General features: G+C 40.1%; 1 protein-coding gene across 1 annotated transcript in view; it reads left to right on the forward strand.

The window, feature by feature from the left end:
- The window catches only part of Iqch (IQ motif containing H), a 222292-nt gene that overhangs the window by 113594 nt on the left and 87892 nt on the right, over nucleotides 1-20806 (forward strand). Inside the window, exons 11-13 of the mRNA XM_017798967.2 lie at nucleotides 411-477; nucleotides 15053-15136; nucleotides 19333-19508. Of these exons, the coding sequence (XP_017654456.1) occupies nucleotides 411-477; nucleotides 15053-15136; nucleotides 19333-19508 (327 nt within the window). The remainder of the gene's footprint in view (nucleotides 1-410; nucleotides 478-15052; nucleotides 15137-19332; nucleotides 19509-20806) is intronic.

Consider the following 20806-nt stretch of genomic DNA (forward strand, 5'->3'; position numbering starts at 1 on the left):
CAATGTTTTAACTGCATTACCTTTTTCTCCCTATATATACCTTCTGGCATTTTAATTTACTAGGAAAAAAAAAATCCTCTCTTGTCTACAGTGCTGTCACCACTTTGTCAGAAAGTATTTAAGTTTGCAGACAGCCTTTTAATTAGTGCTCACAATTTCATTTATGTTTGCTTTCTCTTTTTTTCATTCATATTCTGTTAATTAAGTGAGCTGCCTCTAATCTTCCCCTGCCAGTAGCATCATGTAGCCACCTAATTAAATTAATTGGGGAAGATGTTTTAAGTATGTAATTAAATCAATTAATATAATTTATGCCTGGCTTAACTGTACAGTGGAAAAACAGCTGAAGTTTGACTAGATGAATCCACTACAGCTTCCTGTCACTGATCAATGCTCTTCTTGATTTTTAGCATCTGGCAGCCAACTGGAATCGCATCAGGACCTCCAGGAGGACTATTATCCATATCCCATCATTAGGTATAACACTTTTGCCTGCAAATCTATCAGCAACCTCTATTACCCACCACATTATGGCTCCTTGATTGAGTTCAAGGAAGGCCCCTTGTTTTATTCAAATTGGTCTCGGCAGGAAAATGTTCTCGACATGATGAGAGTAATAACACAGGGCCCTCGCTCGAAACGGCGTTTAATTTGGGGATTAAGCAAATAAAGTCATTATGTGGGGGCTGCTATTCAGTGGAGAGGTGATTTGCTGTAATTCGCTTTCATCTGTATGAAATGAACTAAAAAGTTGTATTTTTCCCCCTGAAATAACAGATAATGTTTTCGATCTTCTTTAATGATAGAAGAACACGGGCTTGTGTGTGTTGTTGCTGTTACGCCACTAAGCCAGGATATTGCTTGTACACTGTTTTTAATCAAATGTGCAGTCAAAATGATAAGCTACATTCTCTGAAATTATTTAGTTCTAATTACGAGCAGATGGGATGCTTTATTTGCACCTAGGGCGCCTGAGCAAAAGGAAATGCTGTGTGAACAAGAATAATTAAGAAGTTGAATAGTGCTTTTTGTGCTTAAATAATCTGCAGTTTCATGTTAATTAGCACTAATGTAATTATTTAATTACATTTATGAATTGGGGAAGTTAAAAGCTGTTGTCTGAAACCCAGTGGTAAAATAGGTATGCCAAAATAGCATAGGAAAATTCAGAAATTTGCACTGGAAGTTTGTTTCAGGCTTAAGCTGCTGTCAAAATGTTTGGGGTTTGCTGACTTGTTTTGCTTTGCCTTACCTCTACTTAGTCTGTCGAATTTCCTGAATGAGGCCAGTTTTTCTATGCTGACTTGGTGGCATTTCGACAAATTGCAAAACTCACTGGATCTCAACATTACCTATTAGATCTTTGTTAAGCTAAAGCCTTCGAAGTAGAGCAATGGATCAAGTGATCTATTGTAATAAACTTCTGAATTATAACTTGTTGGTGCCAATGTGTGAGAATTCCTGTTTGTGTACTGGTGTGCAGTATAGAAACAACACATTTAAGAGTGATGTTAAAAGAAAAAATATTAAAATTATTGTTTAACTTAAACTAAGTTTTTTAAATTAGTAAAATATTAATAGTAACAAAGTAAGCAAACTCCTGAACTATAGAGCGTGTGCTTTGACTTGTAGGAAAGTTAAGAAAATACTTGAGTTGAAGAGCCTTTTAGTTTTGTTCTTCTTTACAGCTTCTGGAAGAAACTGGTCATTTCTTAGGATCTAAGTGAGCTATGACATATCTGAACTTCATTCTAACTTGTGCTTTTGTTTCAGCCAGAGTACTTTTGCACACAAAATTAGCCCACACACAGAAATTGCACTTGTAATTGATTACAACAAGAGAGGCTAATTGCAGACTCAATTAACTGACTTGGGTCCTTAGAATAAGGTACAAGAGCTTATGCTTCTGCAACTAATTGTAATGTGACCTGATATTATGTGGAGAATCTTGTTTTGCTTTCCCTGTTTTATTCAAAGCTAAAACCAGAAGCAGAGCCCCTACTTTGCAATGTTGGTAAGCACTAACGTGTCACAGACATAATTTCCACAAGCCTCTTCTTTCCTGCACTCCACTTTCAACCCTTTAAGAAATATTCCCAAGCCATCAAGACCTGCAGAGATGCCTGATACAAAATGGTCTCCAAAGAAGTTAAAAATGAAAAGTCATGGTACTGGAAACTGCGTAGGTCAAATAATTTCAAATGCAAGTTTCATAACATTTCAAAGGGGCTTTACAAATATAAATTGAGAGAATAACCTGATCACAAAAATTTGAATGTAAAGGAGTGTTTAAATTTTGATATCAAATTTGTTTTCTTTTACATCATATACACTTAGTATAATAAATTAATAATCAGTGTGAAGGGCTTCCACTTGCATTAGTTTTTGTTTGTAAACAATAGAAATACTCATTTTAAGGGAAAACTGATAAATATATATTTTTAAGAGATAAGAAGAAACTCAGATACTTTTCTCAAGATAACATTTAAAAGACCAATTGTATGCTTTCACCAGAGAGTGATACCTGTGCTTTGACCATGTAGAATGTGTTTCTGCAATCTGTGCTTTAAGTTTTATAAAATGACTTTTGAACATTCAATTCAGTTTAAATAACCGTAAACACTCTTCTCAGATCTACTTTACAGACAGAATTCTTAAGCTATACTTTCCCCCTTTTTAACAATATGAGGTGTCTTTTTCTTGTTTATCACTTTCCTGGTGATAGGCAAAGATTTCAGACAAATATAACGTGACTTCTTTATCTCATGGACCAGACATTTACCTCGATAATTCATAAATTTCACAGAAGTGAAACAATTTATTTCTCTAAGTGCACACACACACACACACATACACACACACACACACACAAACACACACACACACACAGCACCACCTCTACTATTCAATGTAATCATCTCGCTTCCAGAGCTGCGGTTCATTCACTTGTCAATACATCTGATAGGACTGTCAGGCTCAGGTGAGCACTTAGGCACATTGCAGGCTTGTCCTCTTTTTTCTGTTTCTTTGGGGGGATTTGTTGTAGCATCACCCTAGAAATAATTACACCATGCCACCAGCCAACTAGGGCTGCACTCGCTTATTTGAACCTTTAAAATGAGAGCTAAGAACTGAGAGCTGTGTAATATATTGCAGTTAGGCATTTGGTTATCTGCTCTTCCATGCTGCACAGAACAGTGATAATTGCATTCTCCAAACTACAATCGCAGAAAAGATGGCCTGTCAGTAACATTTTTTACTGTAAAATATTTCTAATGTACTTTTAAATTTATGATTTGAAAATATATGAGCATTAAGAAAACTACATATTACAGAATAAGCTACTTCAAAGAGGGAGTCATGAATTTGGTTGACTGTTACATATTTTGGATAGTATTCCAAGAAGTGACAAATATTTTTAGCTATTTTTAACCTGCAGGAGAGGTGGAAACTATTGACTAATTGTCCACAAAAACTGATTGGCCTTATAATTTTATAAGATAAAAATGTAGGCTGATCTCTTAATTGGATATTGCATATTTTCATCATTTTTATTAATGAAATATAATTATAACAAAATAGTCTGCCATGGTTTATGGCAGGAATAGAAAACTAGGGTCTATTTTAAGCAAAATCGATCAGTCAAAGGAGAAAGAACTGCCACAAGGGATCCTAATTTCTCTCGAAAAAAAACAGAGTTCTAAATAAAACCTGCTAACTAATTCTGCTAGCAGTTTCTTTGGCCAGGCTATTTCCTCCACTTTTAGCAGATCCCCTGTGCTTCTTTGCACATCACTTGGTGCTATCCTTAAATTTAGTGGCATCTAAAAAAATATATTGACATTAAGTGAGATGTGCCAAGTATTGAACTCTGAGGGTTCAGCAGAACTCTGGGACCACTGCCAGCCAACTAACTCTCAGCAAGGAGTTTCCCCTTTACTCCTCTTTTAGGGTGCCAATAGAAGACATATTGAAGCAGTTTCACGGTTTTTTTTTTTCTTTTCTTTTCTCCATGTAATTTCATTGCTAATTGGCCAATTGATTTAATGACTAAAAATAATGTACATGGTTTGACTTCATTTTTTCCCCTGTGCATTATTTCAGCAAATTATTCTTAACGTTAGCATAATTAAGGGTCTCCAAAATACGCCATGCCATTCAAATCATGGGCACTGCTATTGTGGAACCCATGGAAAACATTCCTCCACTGGCCTCCACTATCACAAAAGCCTGAAAGGAAAGATAGGAAGTGTTAGGTGTGCAACTGCACCAAGATAGACTGAACCAAGGATGCCCCAAAGGCTGATGGAAAGATTGCTTCCTACCTGTGCTCACTGAGCTTCCCCACCTAGAAGCTGAGAACAGGAGTTCATTCTATTGTGAGCAGGGCAGGGTGGAATACTGCAACCAAGGGTATAGGTGGAAGGTCAGTCTTTACTATGCCTCTGAGCACACTGGAACCTCTCCACTCCAATGTTAACAACTTAAAGTTTAGGTAGATGCTGTTCTTTATACTTTGGGGACAGGAAGTTGGAACTTTTCATCCAATCTGCATAGGGTCTGACATACATTTTAGCAGGGAGTATGGGATCCATAGATAAGCAATAGAGAGGCCATACTAGATCCTCAGGACAGACAAATGTACAGTCAAGATCTCCCAGAGAGATTTTCCCAGAAATACCCAGATCTTTTGAGATTGGTGATAAAAGACACTTAAGCATCCACATATTAGATCAGAGTTGGTCCAATGACTCAGTAATATGGAAATATCCAGTTTTTTCTTGAGTTGTCCAATGCTGTACCATAACCCACATTAAAGAGTCAAATGACACAAGCTCACAGACTTTTCATTGAGTGGGTTAATAATAGGATACACTTTAAGATGCATTTCATATAGTACATAAAAATCTAATCTTTGTAATTTTCACGATTTTCAAAAAAATACTAAAGAGTGCTCAGTGGTTCTCAAACATTTTTCTCTCAAAACTTCTTTATACTCAAAAATGATACTTGAAGACCCAGAAGAACACGAGTTTAAGTGAATTCTGCATATCTTCATTTGCTGCATTTACTCTAATCCCAGCAGTTGGAATGCTAAGGCGGGATGAGTGAGAGTTTGAGGCCAGCCTGGACTACAAAGCAAGACCCTATCTCTTGGGACAGTGGCAGGGATAAAGGAGGGAGAGAAGAAAGGAAGGAAACTAAAACAGAATTTTTAAATTATGAACTAATAAACCAGTTACCAATGTTAACCTGTATAAAAACAATAACTATTTTCCCAAACAAAAAACCTTTGGTGAGAAGAATGATATTGTTTGACAAGCTTGCAAGCCTTTCTAGAACATAGCTAGATTCTCACGTCTCTATATTTAGCCTGTTACATGTGTTGTTTTGTTGAAGCATATAAGGAAAATCCAAACCTACAGAAATAAGTATTTGGGAAAGGGAAGAATATTTTATATATTTTTTAACCTTTTCAGATAATCGTGTACATTCTTTAGCTTTGTACTGAACTCAACAATGTAAAATTAAGCTTCAGCTGCAATGTGGGATCTGCGTATCAACAAACTTTCTGTGTCTTATAACTTGTGGGAGAATGAATAAGTTCCCTTAAAAAAGACAAACAGCAGGCTGGACAGATGGCTCAGCAGTTGAAAACACTGGTTGTTCTTGCAGAAGACCCGGGTTCAAATCCCAGCACCCACACGGCAGCTAACAACTGTCCATAGCTCCAGTCCCAGGGGATCCAACAGCCTCTTCTGACCTCCACAGGCACTGCATGACATGGGTGCACATACCTACAGGCAATACATACACATAAAATAAATAAAAATAATAAAAATTTTTAAAAGACAAATAGCTTCTCAGATCATTTTGAAAATAATTTTGACATTGTAGAACCCCTTAATGGTCTCAAGCCCCCCCCCACTCCAGAATCCCTAATTTGAGACCATAATTTGAGACTTACTGACTTTAGCTGCATGCAGTGCTGCACCAGCTACTAATAGCTGGGACAACAGAAAGTGTCAGCCTTTTTAAGGGGAATATACCCGGCCATTTGGCTTGAGGAGTATTTAAAAGCTCAGCAAACCTAGCGACTATGCTTACTACATCCTCATACAAAATCCTCTGGTCTCTTTCAACTGGCTCCAAAAATAGCTATCAATTTTAGTCAATCTAGCACTGCGTATATATTATATAAATAGCTCAGATGGGCTCTCTCCTGATTTGTCCTTTTTTCTCTCTAGAATCTTGTGCTATCACACTTACACAAGTAACTTAGACTTGGGTATAACCCTAATGTCTATCTCACAGGTCTCTAGATTATTACAGGAAACTGATATGCAGTCACTTGTGAGGTCTGTCATATGTCCCCTTCTATTTTTACCATTAGAATGTCTTTTAATCAAAGGGAGCAATTCGATATTACCTTTGTGATAATGTCATTCTTGCTTAGCTTTTATCAAGTATGCTTTCTTGAGTAGAAGAGAAAGAATGGAGTTTCTAGCACTGCTGTTGTAACCCTGTTTGAGCCACTGGGAGGATGTGACGCTTTAAATGTCATCAGTTTTGTTTCAAAGTGAGAAAGAGGGCTGAAAACTATTCTTTCAGGCTGTCCAGCTGACCTAGATGACTACAACCTCAGATCAAGGTGATCAGCTGAACAACTGCTGGGTCACCAGGCATTTACTGTTAACTCCTTTGCCTTGAATACCACTGTCAGGAGTAGGACTTAAAACTAGGAGGAGCCAGGAGGCAGCCACAGGGTAATAAGCTAAGTGTGCAAGACTGTGTGATCTGCTGCACCAACAGAGGCCTTCCATAGAGGCACATGCTAGTTTGCACACCAGCTTGTCTACACAGGGTGTGGCCTGAATTCCCTCTGGGTTTCCTGTGTGAATCAGACAAACCATATATTTTATGTGAGTTTATTAACTTACAAAGGAACTAGTACCCAGTGCCTAGCCCCACCCTGCAACTCAGAGCCTGCCTTATCAGACTGTGCTATGCCCATAGTCACCACTAGCATTCGCTCATGCCTCTGGGGCCAGCGATCGCCCTCGGTCCACAAGAGTCAGTCCATTCTGTCCCTCAGCTGCTGAGCGGCTGGCTGCGAGTCTCTCACACCATGTGTGCTACCCGTGGCTCATGGCTTCCATCCCAAGATGGCTCCCAACAACCTCTTCATAGTCCATGCTCCACATCAGTCCCCACCCATTGGAGGAACTAGCCAATAGGGAGACACTCCACCCCTTTCCTCCGCTCTTACAGTCTTCCCATCCATCTGCTAAAGTCCCTGAGCCTTGGAGGGGGTGATAGATGTAGGTCAATCTCTCTTGTATTATGGCAAGATAGTGACTTCTTGGGCCTCCCCATTAGTTGTCTTTAGGCCATGGCCACTGATCTCAGTGGTGTTTCTTCTACTTTAAAGACAAATGGAAGGAAGTAGACACATTTAAATAAACATGAATGTAAATACAAATGCCTAGACGATATCCCAGTAGGTGTACTATACTCATTAAACAATATACTCATGTTTTTTTCTCTACTAGGGCCTGTACCCTGTCTCGACACAAGGCGTTGGCCTGGTCTACAGCACCAAATGTGTGTTCCACCCCTAGGAGTGGGCCTTATCCAATTAGAAATTTGTCAGTTGTACATGTGTTGGTCAAGCCATTATTGCACTTGGCAGGTATTGCTTGGCATGTCCATGGTGTGCAGCATGCAGGGTCCATTGTTGAGTAGAATGATAGAGGATCCTTTCTTCCCCAACCATCCATATACAGCCTCCTGGCAATATGAACGTCATCCATCCAGTGGCACGGAGTGTTTAGGCTTAGTCTCAGTTCCATCTCTTCTTCTTCCGTGCTCACAACGTAGCCTTACCGACCTTTCTATTGTACAACCAACATTAATGACAATAGCCTTGGTGAATTGGAGGACCTCAAGGATCTCTCTCTCTGACTAACAGCTCATAGGGAGGCAACCCACCCCTGGTACTGGAGATTTTCTTAACAGGTTTATAGTTTGAGAGTCTCTGTCCTCATCTTACCCAACCTACATAAAACTCCCAAGAATCTTACAGCTACAGCTGGCCTTTGCTTCTTCAGGTATCTTTCAAATGGGTTTCACATCTGTAAAACACTCAAAGGAACATTAACATTATATATTAAATCAATCATAGACAAGGTCTCACACAGCATGGAAAGGTTTTGTCCATTCATATTAACTGTTCTCTCCATAGATCCTTGTTGGGTACCATAGTATGGGTATGAGACATTAATTTGGTTAGCTCTTTACTATTTTTAGTTACCCCTTTGGATTCTTTTATTCTTGATATACTTACAGGTGTTGGCCCCAGTTGTCTGACCCTGCACTGGCCTAAGGAGGCAGGAGTCTTCTCCTGTCCCTGCTGCCCTTGGTTCCCTGAGTCAGACAGGCTCTGGGTCTGCCTCCTAACTGTAGCCTCATCTGTCATCTTCCCATTGACCACACCAGGTTGCTGGGGGAGGACTTGGTGGGAAAACCTGCTTTCACCCTGAGTATAGCCTTTATCAGAAGAGAAATGCATCTTATTTAATCCCTGGGAATTCTTAACCACCCCTTGTACAGTTGTTATCCTTCAAATGTCCTTTGTAAACTGTTCTTCTGGTTTTAAAACCTTCCAAAATGCCTTAGTACCAAACTTGGTTTTCTATCAATTTTTTCTCTGGGGATTTGGGTTTGACATAAGTCTTGCCACATTTGTCTTCGAGTAACCCAAGTGGACCATTTCTTTGGTCTGGTCTTTTTTTATATCTCTTATAGGGTGTTCTGTTATTTTACAGACATGTTTTACATGCTGGTCAGAATCATTTAGATTTGCCAAAACCTCTCACTTCAGAAAGATCCTGTCCCATCAAAAGGCTTAGTAAAGCCATTAAAGCCCCATACCATTCTCAAGGTCCCAGTTGAATTAAGCTTTCTTTCATATCTCTGGTGAACACAGTCTCATCTGGCCCAGGGAACTGGACATCATATATTGCTTTTCTCATACCTAGTTCTCTCAGGAATGCCTGCCCCTCCTTTATAGTCCTCCAGCCCCTGCTAATCATGTTAGTCTCCTTTGGTGACAACCATCCCATTAAGAACTGCTCCCCCCTGCATTGGCCTAGGTTGAACAGTCTATATCACAAGGATGGATGAGTGGTTATATACTCAGCTCTGAAGCTTCTGAAAGACTTAGACTGATGTCATTTGCCCCCATGTCCCGTACTCTCACAGCCACGAGGCCAGGGCTCTCTGCTTGCTTGTTTGCTTGTAAGTTTTTCCTAGTTTTAAGAGTTCTAGCATGGAATATTTCCTAGCTATAGCACAGTTAGCTTTTTTCTTTCTTTCTACTATTACCTGTCTTTTCCTCTGAGTCCTTGGACTTTACACAAGTCGAAGTGTCCTGCCTTTTTTCTCTCTCTGGGTCTGCCAGTGCAGCCTTTTCAGCTTTCCCTACCTGGGGCACATCTTTTATCATGCGAAGTGGCTGTTTACTCTCTCTGGGTGCTCCCTTTGGGTCCAGAGCAGGTAAAAGATTTTCTAGCCTTTGGGTAACCTTTAACATATCTTCACATACCTGCAACATATCCCCACATTTACAACATAGCTGTGGCCTATGCTTCTGCATGGCTGGCCTCTTTTTAGTTACAGATTTTATGATCCGTTGTATAACCCATATGACTATCCCTAACCCCATTAAGCATATGGGTTTTGATTGGCTTCTCTCCTGGATTTGGGACTCAGAGCCCAGCTGACTCACCACAGGGGCAGCAGGCACAGCACTGCTTTCTGAGACCTGCATCTCCAAGGCTGTAGTTCCTTTATCCTGCCAACTACACCAGTTTTGGGGCCCAAATTCCCCCTGGGTCTCCTGCATGATCAGATAAACCATATATTTTATGTGAGTTTATTAACTTACAAAGGAATAAGTACCCAGTGCCTAGCCCCATGCTGTGACTCAGAGCCTGCCTTATCAGACCATGTTACGCCCATAGTCACCACTAGCATTCGCTCACGCCTCCAAGGCCAGCGATCGCCCTCGGTCCACAAGAGTCAGTCCATTCTGTCCCTCAGCTGCTGAGCGGCTGGCTGTGTGTCCCCCATACCACATGTGCTACCCACTCATGGCTTCCATCCCAAGATGTCTCCCAACAGCCAACAGCCCCTTCAGAGTCCATGCTCTGTGTCAGGCCCCGCCCGTTGGAGGAACTAGCCAATAGGGAGACACAGGGCCTTCACTGAGTTCTTAATATTTCTATGGTTGTGCTGAAAGAAAGGCCAATAGCAGCAGGGCTAATCTGCTGGTTGCAAAGAGGCATTTTGTAAAGCCTGGGAGGTGTCTGTGGGAGAGGGTGGTAAAGATAAAACAGAAGACAAAGATATGACTGCCAACAACCACAGAGGAGCACCCTGAATTCAGTAAAGGACTAAAACAGTGGGGTAGCTCAGAGGGGACAGCTATCCAGTGTCCATCTATGATGTGAAGTAGAGGTAGTAACTGCAGGAACTACTTACTCGGTACAAGATGGAACATTCTATCCAACTGGTGATGAGGACAAGTGACGAGGACAGCCACAAGGAAAGAGACCACGTCCCTCTAGAGTGAGGAGGAAGAAGATGGCTCCCTTTCTGATGGTTATGCGTTTTTTCTCTGAGAATAAAGACCCAGAAAGTTTTAGAAATCCCTTTCTTTGAACTTACCGGAAATTATGCAGATTATATAACCCAATTTTAGAGAGTTGAAAGGAAGGGAATAAAGATGGCACATGAGGAAAGGGGCTGAGGAAGCACACAACAGAATCTGAATAAGGTCTTCAGACACATTCTATTCACTCATTTGTCTGAAATCCCACAAGTGCCTGCTCTAAGGGGCTACAGTCTGGTCACAGGAGCTAGAGAGATGCAGAGAGGAGACACAGACAGCACAAGTGAAAAAGCAAGCAAAAAAGCCTGCAATGGTAAAATCAGAAAAGTGATGAAAGTGTGCAAGAGAATGGCAGGAGAGGTGACTAAGGACCATCATAGAATGGGGAAGGTCTGGGGAGACAGCTCAGTAAGTGCTTGCTGCATACACATGAAGACCAAAGTTTGATCCCCCATGCCCCCATACAAGCCAGGCCCATTGGTGTACATCCACAGCTACAGCACTGAGGGAGAGATGGTGGAGCTAGGAGGTTCCTAGAGGCTCACTGACCAGCCAGTCTAGCCAAACTGTGAGCTCCAGGTTCAGAGAGGGACCCTGTTACAAAACATAAGGTGGAGAGAATTAGAGGAAAACATCTGGCATCAACTTCTGGCCCCCATACACCCACATACTAGCATGGGTACCTGATTACACACATGAACACACACACATACACACACACACACACACACCACAAAGAAAGGAAAGAAGGGAGGGAGAGAGGAAGGGAGGGAAGGAAGGAGAGAGGGAGGAAAGAAAAAAGAAAAAGATATGGAAAAAGAAAAGGGGGGACAGGGAAGGGGGAGGGAGATAAAGAAGAAGGAAAGAAAGAGGGAAAGCAAAAGAGAAAAGGAAAGATTGGTCAGGCACGTGGGCTTAGCAGCTGCGTAAAAGAAGGCAGATTTAGGTAGCTGAAATAGTTTACTTATCATAATAATTTTCTCACATTTAAATGATGCTCCTTTTGAGAATTTCAGTCTGGCTCAGCTGAGGTTAGGAAGGAAATACTAACAATAGGAACAGTGATTTCACATTCTGTGCCAGGGATCTGTGCCTTCTGTCTGGAAGCCATCAAAGGTGAAAAGAGGCAGGATGTCTGTGAAGGGTGGTTTTGGTGGGAGCAAGGGAAGATAGTACCATAAACTAAATAGCTTAAAACAATACAAATGTAGTGTACTGCAGCTCTGTGGTTCAGAAGTCTAAAAGGGGCTAAAATCAAAGTGTCAGCAGAGCTGTAGTCCTGTCTGGAGGCAGGAGAGGAAAATAGGGTTCCTTTCACTCTTGTAGAAGTCACCTGTGAGGGAATGCACAGAGGTTCTTGACCCCTCGGTCTTTAAGCCTGCAGTGTTGCAGCTCTCCATGCTCTAGCTCTATTGTCCCATCTCTGGCTTCTTACCCTTCTGCCTCCTCCTTCCACTTTTTCCTTTCTTTTCACATTTATTTAGTATTATTAGTGTGGGTATGAATATGCATGTGTACACATGTACATGTGGCACGGCACACATGTGAAGGTCACTTGTAGAAGTAAGTTCCTTCCTTCCATCATGTGGATCCTGGAGATCAAATTCAAGTTATCACACTTGCAGCAGGTGCCTTAACCTGCAGAACCATCTCACCAGCCCCATCTTCCTCTTTTCAGGACTCCTCATATCAAGCCCGGCCAGAAAAATCCAGAAGTCTGTTTATTTTAAAGTCAGATAGTTAACAACCTTAATTTTTACAACTTTGTTTCCCCTTCACCATGTAACCTAACACGTTCACAGATTCTAGAAATTAGAATATAGGCATCTTTGGAGGACTGTCATTCTGCCTGCAGCAAAAATTGAAAATTAATGTGAGAAAACATCAAAAGCTTGTTATCCCTTCTAGAATTTTCTGCTCCCATTGGAAGGTCTTGTCCTCTCTTCTATGTAATTAAATTGATCATAAGAACTAAATATGAAGTGGCTAAAATACAAAGAATTTGTAGGTTTTAGTGATCTTAGATAAAACCCTAAGTTTCTTCCTCTGTAACAACAGAGTAAGGATGAGGTAATGCTTTCTCAAGACCTGTCATTGTTCCTAGCCTGACTTTAGAAGTAACTGTGTCTTTGTAGATTAAGTTCTAAAGTGCAATGTCTCATTGCCACAGGACATGGCCGCTGAACTCCCTAAAGCCAAAACATCCTTGCTGACAGTAGCCTGGTTATGTCACTACTGTATTTATCTTATGCTATCAGCATTTTGAGATCACTCATCTGTTGTCGACACATATACCTTGTGGGTGTATAAAACATACAAATAAACCTGACTTTTGAAAAATGACTCCCTGAGACTGGTGAGATGGCTCAGTGGTTAAGAGTGCTTGCTGCTCTTCCAGAGGACCCATGATCAGTTCCTAGCACCCACATCTGGTGTCTCACAACCTCCTGTAACTCCACCTCAGGGGATCTGATACCTTCTTCTGGCCTCTGTGTGCACTCATACACATGTGGCAAACATGCAGACATGTACACAAACATGTAATAAAAAATAAAAGTAAATCTTAATAAAATTCTCTCCCAGCTGATGATATATGCATTGTATGTCTCAGAATGTCCTTTTTGCTTGTCATAGAATGTGTTGTTGCTCTGTGCTTTGAAAGTGCACATATCACATAAGATTAAAATATCTCATATTTTATACTACATTACAATTTCCCACATGCTTTCATATCTATTATCATGTGATCTGCTATAAGAATGTTCTGAGACTGCTAACAGAAAATAAGGTATGTGTAAGGTGAGTGACCAGTTCTATCATAGCTCTGCATATATGCTTAATGTGCATCCTTGATCAGTGGTAAAAGGAGTACCAATTAATTTGTTGGGAAACTGACCTCAAGCACTTGACTGAAATGTGACTTATATGCTGCGTATGTGGCTCCAAAGTGATCAAACATCTTTTATATTTTAAATTGGACATCATCTTAATGAGAAATCTTATGCTGCCTTTTATCTTTACGTTTGAAAGAAGATGCATTCATGGATTGCTCTCAGGCCCGTTTTTAAATCATACTTTATTCTTGAAAAATCTTCCTCATCTTCTCGTAGTCTGGATGTGTTGTCCATAAACACATCTTTTAAAATATCTGAATGTAAATAGAAATATACATATGGGAAATCATAAAAATGAAATTATACCTATCTGCACTTTCATTTGTGGAGTGTTCCTCTAAATTATTTAAGAAATTAATATTTTTTTCTAAAATGGTCTTCTGTCTCTTTAATCCCTAAGTTCATATACATAAAACAAAGGGAGGCTTTCAGATGAATTGTAGACTCATTTCAGATGTTGTCTAGTGTTTAAACACTGACATCAAAGCAAAGAGCCAATTATCAGAGTTCATTTGGTCTGAAGCCCCATTGCCTGAATTGCTATAGTTTTCCTTATGCCGAAAAAGAAATCTGTGTCACATCTTGAAGATGTAGTCTATAAAATCACTTTCTCTACAGCAGTTGAACTTGAAACATGTGTTTGGGCTCACTAACCACAAGGAGGCATTGAAGCATCTCTTCAAATGTGCAAAGCAATTTTAGTCCTTAAAAAAGTTGTACTTCCAATTCCTGAATTCCATTTAAGCAATTACTCCTGCTTGTGAGTGTGCATGCCTTTTAAGTTCATGTTTGGTTCCAATTTTTTTTTAAGACCTGAAACAGGAGCAGGATATGCTGCTGTTATTTCTTTCGTGGAGATTTTTGGACAGCAATCACACATACATGCTTTCCCTCTGCTCTGTTTCCAGCAGAAACAAAGGCAAACCACAGGACTTTATTAGTGCTGACAAAGGAAATGCTTGACCCTTATTGCCCTTTGAAGGTTAAAAGTTCTTCTGACAGAGAGCAGAAGGTTCTTTGATATTCGAGTTCTTTAAACACACGGTCCTGACAGCAAGGGGTTTGGCTGAAATCTGTACAGTGATTCTGGAACACAACTCCAAAATGCCACATGACTTTAAAATCCAGAGCAATGTTTTTAAACCTGAACCCAACATTCTCACCTACTGTTTTGGAGCATTGGTGTTAATGTCAGAAATTTTCTCCATGTTTTTGTAATCCTGATTCTCTGGAGCTTTGTGGGCATGGGAAGAGCATGAACCTCTCTCTGTTACAGAACATGCTGCATAGCACATCTCCTGATGCTTAATCCCCTGAGAAGCAAGACTTCATTCTTGGGAGTTTCATTGTTTCTGCAAGATGCTGCAGGGGAATTTATCCCCCCACCCTGAAAACATGGACTATGACATTTTGAAATTCTCATGTGCAGTTTTGCTATATTGACTTGCTCTTTCTGTATTTTGACACTTTCTTTACCTTTTAGGATATGCCCAGTCTGTGCGAAAGTGTATCAGTGACTTCGACATAGAACAAAACATGCAGCTAGGGAGGCTATGCGACATCCAAGGTACAGCGAGCAGTTTCACACAGATGACCGGCTGGGATTTTTACTGGTAGATGTTGATAAGATGCTTCTTTTTTACTTCTTTCCTCTACAAGGAGTAGATTTCTAATCTACTTGCAAGGGAATTGAATGTTTTGTTTTTAAATAACAGATTTACAGCGCAGTCAACTTGAAATTTAAAAAATTGCTGTTTAAACAATTCCTTAGTCTTCTAAATTCTGTTTTGAATAACAATCTCTCCTGGATAGACCAAAATCATCCTGATTTACTGACTCCTTGCAGGGAATCAGGTCAGAATTCTATATTTCTGTCAATATTGTCTCTTTTCTGGTGAATGAGTAGAAAGTGTCAGAAGCGAAGCATTGTGCTCTACCATAAGGAAAGAGGGAAGCAGAGAGATTTTCAAAAGAAGTATCAAGCTTCTGGTTGTGAGAAAACATGAAGTGCCTTAAGGAGGGAATTCTTAGAAATCCAGGCCTTGGATACATCTCTGAAAAAGTCAAGCTCTGATACTGCTTCAGTCAGCTCTCAGCCACGGCCTGGCTTTAGAGGAATACAGATTACAACGCTTAAGCAACCACATTGAGTCAGTTTGTGAGGACTGGCCAAAAATAAAGAGTTAAATAAAAATTATATTTTTAGCAATTATAAGACCTTTTTTGTTTTGTTAGAATATAATTGCTTTGGCCCTTATTTAAGCAAACAAGAAAGAATTTTACATTATCAGTGGCCAACTTAGCTGGCTTCCTAGAATGACACACTTTGCGTGACTCATAGAGATTTCAGCATCATTATTATTTTATAAATGCCACTTGGTAACAAAAATACATCAGCACTAGAAATTTACAGTGTCCTAAAATAATAATAACATAATTGCTGTAATCTATTATCTAGGCACTAATGCTGTTTTTCAGTGTTACAAAAAAAAACAAAAACCTTCAATGATTTGAGATTGATTTGTTAGTGCTGAGCTATTTCAACTAAAAACCTGCCTGGATGGAAACCAGTGAGTGCAGCAGAGGGCAGGCTTTGCTCTAATTTATTTGAATTAATATTTTCTTTAGCTTTTTATATACCCTTCTATATATAGACAAGCCATCACCGAAGAATTTCTTTACAAGCGTCTCATTATTGAAAAAGACTTGAAAGTATTAGGCGTCTATTTTAAATAATCCAATAATTCAGTCTGTGCAACTATAGGCATTTCAGAGAGATTGTGCCTTTTCCTGGTATACTATCATTGTGATACAGCAATGTAGCCATACAGCCTTTGCAAGAGGAGGAATGTTTAGAGGTAATTGATGAAGGTAAATGTACTTTCTTGTGAAATAAAAACAGGGAGAAACTAAAAAAGATGACTAATGATTTGAGGGGGGAGAATAAATAAAATTTTATTCCATTAATTACTAGTAAAAAGTGTTGATTTTCCTGCTTATTCTTGGGGAAATAAAGGTGATCTGATCAAACTGGTAGGGCTTGCCATTTCATACTGGCTATGAAGTCAGGATTGTCGGGTAGAGACCCCACGAATAGTATTTTCAGTTCCTAGATGAGGTAAGAGAGTCACTGATTTTGATTAGCAATTAAAGCAACTTTCATCTTCGTATCAGCTCCTTTGCATACTTACCTGTCTGTTCATTGTGAATATTTATAGATTCATGATGAAACCATACTCACACTGGATACTAGAGTTGGTGATATGTATTCCTTTGTCAGAAAAGTTAAATTATCAAGCTGCTTTCTTATTACTGGTAACCTAGAGATTTCTTTCCAAGAAAAATTTATCTTCTGTTAATAAAGTTATCTTTGGCTATTTTTGTTGATTATATCCTATTCTTTTACACTTGAAAAAAATCCTGGGTTTGTTTTTAAAACATTCTAGTTTGGTGAGACATTAGTTTCTTCTCCAAAACATGTGGCTTGGGATAACTAAATTGATCATTCAGCAGTTGCGTACAAGTTATTTAATTACTATGCTTTGAGGGGACTTAGGGGAATATAGAGTATAAACGTTGACTTTAAGGAGCTTAGAGAGGGCTGAGAATGTAGCTCAGTTGGTAGAGTGCTTCCCTAGCATGCATGAAGCCCTGGATCTGATCCCCAGCACTGAATAAACCTGGTGTGGTAGTGGCAAGCCTGCAATCCCAGAGCTTGAGAGGTGGGGGCAAGGAGAATCAGGGGTTCAAAGCCAAATTCTGCTACATAGTGAATTAAAGATTCAAAGCCAGCCCCTATTGTATAGTGAGTTAAAGGTCAGCCTGGGCTACATGAGACCCTGTCTCAGAAAAAAAAAAAAAGAATAAAAAAAAGCTTGGATTAATAGATTTGGGACAATAACCTAGAACAGCAGATGACACTACTTCATCGTATTAATTTTTTTAATAAAAGGAAGAGTGATAGGTAAAATAGGCCATGGATGAATCCGGTTGATTAGGAGAAAACACCAGGACACAGATAAAACTCCATTGGAATAGAGTTTATTAGCAAAGGAACACATGGGACAGATTCCCTTCCGGGCAGGGAAAATGTCTGCCCCAGGTTGTGAGCTGGGGTCTTTTTATACAGGAAGACTTCTGTTTCCCACAGAAGGTGGGAAGATATATTTTTTTTCCAAGTTGGGCAGGGGGAAGCGGGAGAGTGGAACTGTTAAAACCTGCCCTCTTTAGAGATCAAAGGGGAAGTCTGCTGGGTTGGCCAAACAGTGGGGAAAAGGCTGCTTCTCTTGACTTCAAAGACCAGGGTACTTATCAACTCGGTTCCCTTTTCTCAGGGGCTTGTGAGGTCCCCAAGGCCCTGTTGGTGAGGGGGTGGGGCTGTCTGAACCTTAACAAAGAGTTTAAGAGTCTGATGTAGTGGGGAGACATGGAGGCAGGAGGTGGCTGGAGCAGGAGCAGAAAGCAGAGGCTCACATCTTCAAGCAGGCACAGGAAGCAGAGATTGTATTAAATCTTGAGACTGATCAAAAGGAGCACAGGTGTTGAGGGCTGGACAGCGAGTTGCTGGTGGCTGTACCATTTATTCCACACTTATTGTGTGCCAGAGACTACACTGAGAATTTTTTTCTTTCATTTAATATTCTAAAAATCTATGCCCCAGGTGATTTTACTCCTCATTTTACAAATGAAACCAATGCTTAGAAAAGTTAAATAGCATGCTCAGGGCCCTAGGTAGCTGAACTAGAATTTAATTAGTCCATGCTCTGCGTACTCTGCCAAACTGAGCAAAGGAGGCTTGGAATCCTCTCCTAACCTTTTCAACCCAAGGTGATACTTTCAGCCCTCCCTCCTCTGAACTTCCCTGAGAACCTGGTCTGACTTAGCATGCCCACTTCTCTCTACAGTGTTTATAGTTGTTTGTGCATGTGAAATGGATGCTCCCCAAGGGCAGAATCCTGGTCACTTTGATCCTTAGGTACCCTGGGGTATCTAGCCAAACATTTTTCCCTATATGAGTCAGTTATTTTATGAATGAGTTAATAGCTCTACCGGCTGCTACACATATACTCCCTAAATATTCTGCAGTGTACAGTGAGTGATTTCATCTCACTATTCCACTTGGATGGAACATTCAATTAGGATTTTTTCTATATTCATAATAAGAAACACATCTTAAGAAAGATAACAGTCAGGGCAGTGTTTTCTTTCAATCAAATTTTCTAGATGTGCTATTTAAGTAATATATTCTTCTTTGGGACTAGAGCAGGGAAAAGGCTGGTTTCCTGAAGTAATCATTGCTATGGTCATAGCCAAACTGCTTATTTGGACAAGACATTCCCTGAATTGACCCTGTTAAGTCCAAGCAGAATGAAAAATTATAGTTTCATCAGCTTTCTAAAGTTAATAGCTCTGTTTTATAATTTTCTGATGCTAATGGGATAAATTCCATCATTGTTAATGGCGCTGTAGGGCTAAATCCTGCATCATTTGAAAGTTCACTTCTATGGGCACCTCATAGCCTTCCTTCTGAAAGGATCACTCCATGTATTCTGTTGGTGGTGTCTTTTCTTTAGAAAAATATTAAAATGCAGAAAAGCTGACTTAGATCACTGAGATGTGTGCAAAACCAATCTAAGTTAACTACACTGTGACTTTTAGATATGCTCTTTATTTTAAATTGTACTGCAACATCAGTGGATGCCAGAGTTCATAATGTCATTTACCTTTATATCGGTAATTAACATCATGCCTGTTGTTTTTTAGATTCCAATGTGAATGTCATCTACATCTGCTCCCATCCTATGAATGATGAGTTAAAGCTGTATTACAAAAAACTCCTGAGTCTACACGCAGCTGTCAAATCAGGGAACTACGAGGACAGGAGTGACCTGCAGAATAGGTTCAAAATTATCATCCCTGAAGCTATAAACTTCTTCACTGTGAGTTTGTCTTCTAATTACCACGGCTTCAGGGATGCAGTAAAATTAAATTGGAAATTTTATAACTTGCAACGCTCTGGTACACATCAGTGAAATATTATTGCAAGTTTAACAGCTTTACTGATTAGACTACTAGTTGGGCTGTAGGAAATAAATATCATAGTTTAACTTTCAAACTTAGTTGAACTACCCCTGCCTGGTTTCTCTGTGGCTAGAGCCTAATTGCCGCTATTGGATGGTACCATCAAGTAGGTGGATTTATAACATTCACTATCCCTTTTTCTTAAATCTGTGCAGAGTTCACCAGGGTAGATAGAGAAAGGTGGGCCAGGCCTGTGCATAGTCATAAAGCTGCTCAGGGAGAGAACATGGACCAGGGCCCTGATTTCTGTCTTCCACACGGCTATTCCTTGTTATACCATATTTTTATTCCTTAGGGGAAGTGGACCTGATTTACCACACCACATGTGCTTCACACTTTTTAATGTACTGACTTTTATGAATAGAATGGATCCCATCCCCCGAACAAGAGCCTTTGTGAAACTCATGGACCCACAAGGACAGTGTTCTAGTAAAAGGCAGTAAAACAGAAGACTTAAAAGGAATTTCTTTACATTTTAACAAGAATTTAAACTCTCCATGTCAAAAACTCATTTTAATATCTAATGGGATATCCAATTTGGAGGAGTTTCTTTTACAAAGATTGCATTTGCTAACAGATAGGTCTCTCCATTTACAGATGAGGTATACTAAAACCAGCTGTCTACATATTACCAGAGAAACTGACAGCGAGCTTCCCGTAGGAAACATCTGTGTGTTGTCAGTAGGAGATGCACCCCAATTTAACAAAGAAGAGGGAGGGGGAATGGAACCTGAGAAAGTTCTGCCAGGGCTGGGGGGTGGTCAGGGAGTTCCTCTCTCTAGTAGTTCAGCTTTGCTGGTCTACTCAGTGAACTGTCATCTACCTTCACTTTCTTCTGTCTCCTAAGAGGGCACCTCAGTGTTCCCCTGATAGCCCTCTGCTCAGCTCAGCTCTGCTTTGGCACCATTGGCTGTGGAAAGAGGAAGGCAAAGGCCAGAGGAAACTAGAGAAAAGACAGAGGACAAACCATTGCCACTTATGTGCTTGGGAGCTTTCCATAGCCTCCTTCAAGTGCAGGGACTTTTTTTAAAGGTGCTTCCTAACTAGTCCAAGGCCTCAATGGCAGAATGATTATTCATGTTAGAAAGCAAAGAAGAAAAACACCTAAGACATTGATGTTTAGTTTTCTCCAGCCAGAAACAAGCTAATGCCAGCT

This window comes from Nannospalax galili, unplaced genomic scaffold (genome assembly GCF_000622305.1).
Source record: "Nannospalax galili isolate Female #2095 unplaced genomic scaffold, S.galili_v1.0 scaffold54, whole genome shotgun sequence".
Lineage (NCBI taxonomy): Eukaryota > Metazoa > Chordata > Mammalia > Rodentia > Spalacidae > Nannospalax > Nannospalax galili.